Source organism: Gossypium hirsutum, chromosome A09 (assembly GCF_007990345.1).
Source record: "Gossypium hirsutum isolate 1008001.06 chromosome A09, Gossypium_hirsutum_v2.1, whole genome shotgun sequence".
Classification (NCBI taxonomy): Eukaryota; Viridiplantae; Streptophyta; class Magnoliopsida; order Malvales; family Malvaceae; genus Gossypium; species Gossypium hirsutum.
Genome location: NC_053432.1, coordinates 75,763,381 through 75,768,254, shown reverse-complemented (window position 1 = coordinate 75,768,254; position 4,874 = coordinate 75,763,381). Strand labels below are relative to the sequence as shown.

Genomic DNA, 4,874 nt, shown 5'->3' with positions numbered 1-4,874 from the left:
GACAAATATATTATCATATGTGCAATATCATGTCAACTTGATATTTTCACATATTACTCATTATAAATTCAGTTAATAGATTAATGACTATTATTTACATTAATACTAAAATTTCAAAATTTAAAAATTATTGAGACTTAGAATGATTTAATTGGAGAATATGGACTAAATTTAATAACTATACATATAGTGCAAGACTATTAATTAAATTTTAAAAAAATATATATTTAATTGCTAATTTTTGGGTTAAGACTAAAATTCCAAAATTTGAAAAAGTACAGGGATTAAATTGATTAAATTAAAATATAGAGACTAAATCCATAACTTTTGCAAAGTAGAGAGACTAATTGTAGAGTTTAACCTTTTTGTTACTTCTTCGAAAGCCGCCTCGGTTGGAATTTCACGCGCTCTCGCGTGGTCCAACATCTCCATTATTGACTTCAAAACAAAGAACCGCCAACTAGCATCTTTGCTTCGCTAGAGTTCGCTGTTTCCATCATTATAAAAAATATAAACTAAAGGAAAAAAGAAAGAAAGAAAGATAGAGAGAAGATATTCCCCATTTATTAATTCATAAACCGATCTTACAATAAAACATCAAATTCATCCTTCCCTTAAACCTATTTTCTTCTTCCTCTTCTGTTTCGAGCTGTGATTTTCTATTTTTATTTTTGCAAAATAGTAGAGAGAGATGGCGCCGAATGATCCCAAACAAGGCGGTGGTTTCTTTGCGTCCATCGCTAGCGGTATATCTAATTTTGGTAGCGCCATGACTAAATCAGTCAACGGGTATTACGATCCGTCTTTTAATTTTAATTTTATTTGATTTATTTTTCTTGGATTTTTTTAATTTAAATTCATTTGGTTGCTTCGATCTCCAAGTGGTAATAACTTTTTGTTCAATTTTAAAGTTGTTATTTATTTCATGTTGTTTAAAAGGAATTTGTTGTATCAGATCTGTGATTTTGTTCAGAGATGATTAGAGGGTTTAGCTAAAAATGAACTTATTTGAATGTTTTAAGAAAGGTTTTCTAACTCGATAGGATTCACGGTTGTTTTCCTGTTTGAACAGTTTAATGGGATATGAAGGGCTTGAAGTTGTTAATCCAGAAGGAGGGACTGAAGATGCCGAAGAAGAAGCAAGGAGAGGAAGATGGAAACAGGAGGTAACGCTTAATTTTGGGATATTCATATTAATTCGATAAAATGAGAAAATGGTGCTTTAATTTGAAAAATGCAGTGCATGCAAAATCACTAAAGGATTAAGTGTTATGTTGCCTTATTATCATTAGCGCTTAACAGGGTTATATTGTAGTAATGATGATCCTGACATGGTTAAGAATATATTTTGCTTGGGCTAACATTTTCCAATTCGCTGGAATATATGAGATATTTGCATGTTGCTTGGCATGTGATGCTTATTTAGTGAAAAGCTTCGATTGGCTTGAAATGATGAGGATGGCATTTTATTAGCTTATGTGGGCATTTACAACTTTGCTTTTTGTTTAACAGGACAGGGACAGTTACTGGAAAATGATGCAAAAGTATATAGGTTCTGATGTTACATCAATGGTGACACTTCCAGTACTTATTTTTGAGCCAATGTCAATGCTGCAGAAAATGGCAGAGGTTTGTGTTTTTATATCCCACTTCTGTTGCTGTAAAGTTATTTGCTGTTCTCTCAGTGGGATTTATCGATTTCATTGTCTGTGACAGTTGATGGAGTACTCGTACCTGCTAGATCTGGCTGATGAATGCGAAGATCCTTACATGCGATTAGTGTACACCAGTTAGGTTTCTTCTAACCTCTCTTTCCCTTTTGCTCTAAATCCATATAGGTAGACTAATAGTAACTAATTGCAGCTTCATGGGCTATATCTGTCTACTATGCCTATCAACGTACCTGGAAACCATTCAATCCCATACTTGGTGAGACTTATGAAATGGCTAATCATGGTGGCATTACTTTTATAGCTGAACAGGTGGATCTTTGGGCTCTTATTTGTGATATTGTTTTCGTATAATCTCTCTAAATGGTTGTTGTGTTAAAGGTATTTATCGAACATTTTTCCCTTTCAGGTTAGTCATCATCCTCCAATGAGTGCTGGTCATGCTGAAAATGAACATTTCATTTATGACATTTCTTCTAAAGTGAAAACCAAATTTTTGGGAAACTCAATAGATATCTATCCACTTGGAAGGTAAAACATGCTCTCTTTCATAACTTGTTTGACATTATTTATTACTATTTTTTGCTTTAGTTTTTCAAATTCATCATCGTGTACAATTGTACATCATGAGCATATTCTATAAGCCAATAGAAGCAGCATTAATCTCTGGAGTTCTTGGAAATTAGAATAATTTCTGTACTTATTATGCAAAGGTCTCTTCTTTCAATTCTGTTTATTTTTGCTGGAGAATAGGTTGAAAAATTCAACAAAATTTTTGAACGCTTGACTTTGTGTACATTTAGCATCTATTGACTTTTCTGTATCCTTCAAAAAAGAACACTGTAATGGGTAGGGAAGAATTTGTTTTTATGCACTCTGATCTGTCAGAGTTTGTGTGGCTGTCATGCATAAACTTGATTTTTTATGTTCTCCCACCTAATCTTCTTCAGTATCATTTTCTCATAGGGTGCCTCTCATCTGATAAAATTGAACTCATTTGGGTTATCTTTTCACTGTTTAATATCTACGAAAGTATAAAACCAACTTATTTTTAAGGTTAGCTCTTGGTATTGACACATAAATTCTAAAATTGTGTGCAGGACCCGTGTGACTCTCAAAAGAGATGGCACAGTTTTTGATTTGGTTCCTCCTCTCACGAAAGTTAACAACTTAATTTTTGGACGAACCTGGGTTGACTCATCAGGGGAGATGATCATGACAAACTTGACAACAGGCGACAAAGCCGTGCTATATTTTCAACCGTGTGGTTGGTTTGGGTATAGTTCTATTACGAGAAATTACTATTCATCTGCATATGTAGGCACAAATTGCCAGTGTCTTTTTCTCTCCATATTCTTTGAAGACCGAAAAAGAAAAAAAAATGGTTCGTCAAAATCTTGAAAGGATTTCACTTCACAATTTAACATTAGGTCTTGCTTGTTCACAGAGCTGGCCGGTATGAGATTGATGGATACGTGTATAATTCCGCTGAGGAGCCAAAGATATTGATGACTGGGAAATGGAATGAGTCAATGAGTTATCAACCTTGTGATAGTGAAGGGGAACCACTTCCAGGCACTGAACTAAAGGAGGTTAGTCTTTTTCAGCATCTCTGAGTTGTTTTCATCTTTTATTCTTCTCGGAAACACTCTCTTAGTTCTTTTGATGCTTGTATTCTGGAATATTCTTTTTTTCCTGTCAAAAAATTACCAGAACAAAGAATGATGTTTCTTTACATGGGATTCTTAATCAGAAAGCAATTTATTCATGCTGAGCCTTCCCCCGTAGTTATTAACTTTGGACTTTTGAGACAAGATTTCCTGTCAGAATGGTGAAAACAGATTTGTTTTCCAAGTATCATACGTATTACTTTTCTCAATAGCTTCAGACATGTTAAATAAATGGTGCTGCTTCTAGCAATGAACAAGAGAGGCCTGGTGCCTGGTTTCAGTAGTATTTTATCTGCGATGTTGAAAGTTTTGTTTACATATTATAACATTTTCTCTATTGACATGATGAGTGTTTTGATTTCAAAATTGAAGCAGTCGAGGACTAATATGCTTACATTTGCTAATAATTTGTGACGCTTTAAGTAGTACAGAAAAGATTATGCCGCCAGTACTGAACTGCTTGTCGTTACTCTGTTGCTGTTATGCAGGCATGGAAACTTGCTGATGCTCCAAAAAATGATAAATTCCAGTACACACATTTTGCGCATAAGATTAACAGCTTTGATACTGCTCCAAAGAAGCTATTGGCATCTGATTCTCGCCTACGTCCCGACAGATATGCACTAGAGCAGGGTGACCTCTCTAAGGCAGGCTTTGAAAAGAGCAGGTTTCTCCCCCTCCACCTCAAACTAGATTTTGGAATTTATGTTTATTTATGCACATATACATGTTGCTGATTGTATGAGCGTTGTTAATAGAGGTGAAACAGGTTATGTTGTTGTAATTCTTTCAGAATTAGTGTTCCTTTTTTCTGTTATGCCACTTTTCACTTTCAAATTCATATAATCTCTCTTTTTGTTGAGCAGTTTGGAGGAAATACAGAGAGCTGAAAAGAAAAACAGGGAGGAAAAGGGCCATAAATTCACGCCTAAATGGTTTGACTTCGCCAACGAAGTTGCTGCTACACCTTGGGGTGACTTGGAAGTTTATCAATACAACGGCAAGTATACCGAACACCGAGCTGCCATAGATGGCTCGAGTAGCAGTGAGGAGATTGACATTAAGTCCACTGAATTCAACCCATGGCAGTATGAAGATTTGGCTGCTAACTAAAAGCACATCTTTGCGCTTGCTTTTGAACTGTGTGATATATTCTTTTTCTATGCCTTTTACACTTCGGTTTCCTGTTGTGGCTAGTGTCAATTATAGAACAATTACATCATAGGTATTTATTCTGTTCTGTTTTATTTATAATTTCTAGAATTTTATTGTTTAGTTATTTTTTGGTCCATGGTTTTCAAGAAAGTTTTATGTATTTTTATCATTAAATCATATATGATATAATATTACTCGGGTTCTTTTCTTTAAAAAATTCGATAATTTTGATTATGATATGATCGTAGATACAAAAATAATATGCAAAAGTCTACATTTGTTAAAATTAAATAAAATAAATCATTAACGTATTTATATTATTATCAAAATTCTTGACTTTAGTGCTGAGAGTTATCGCGGAGGAAATTACTAAAAAAGG

General features: G+C 34.1%; 1 protein-coding gene across 1 annotated transcript; it reads left to right on the top strand.

The window, feature by feature from the left end:
- The first annotated feature begins 468 nt into the window (after positions 1–468).
- Positions 469–4,619, top strand: LOC107889656 (oxysterol-binding protein-related protein 3A). The gene is made up of 10 exons (XM_016814163.2): positions 469–789; positions 1,073–1,166; positions 1,513–1,629; positions 1,717–1,789; positions 1,864–1,982; positions 2,080–2,201; positions 2,771–2,947; positions 3,118–3,262; positions 3,829–4,007; positions 4,207–4,619. The coding sequence occupies exons 1-10, from the start codon at positions 692–694 to the stop codon at positions 4,451–4,453; spliced, it is 1,371 nt and encodes a 456-aa protein (XP_016669652.2). The 5' UTR covers positions 469–691; the 3' UTR covers positions 4,454–4,619.
- The last annotated feature ends 255 nt before the right edge of the window (positions 4,620–4,874 follow it).

Coding starts and splice junctions, on each gene's coding strand:
- LOC107889656 (XM_016814163.2), top strand. CDS start 692: ATGGCGCCGAATGATCCCAAACAAGGCGGTGGTTTCTTTGCGTCCATC. Junction 1,167..1,512: donor GAGGAAGATGGAAACAGGAG/GTAACGCTTAAT, acceptor TTTGTTTAACAG/GACAGGGACAGTTACTGGAA. Junction 1,790..1,863: donor CATGCGATTAGTGTACACCA/GTTAGGTTTCTT, acceptor AACTAATTGCAG/CTTCATGGGCTATATCTGTC.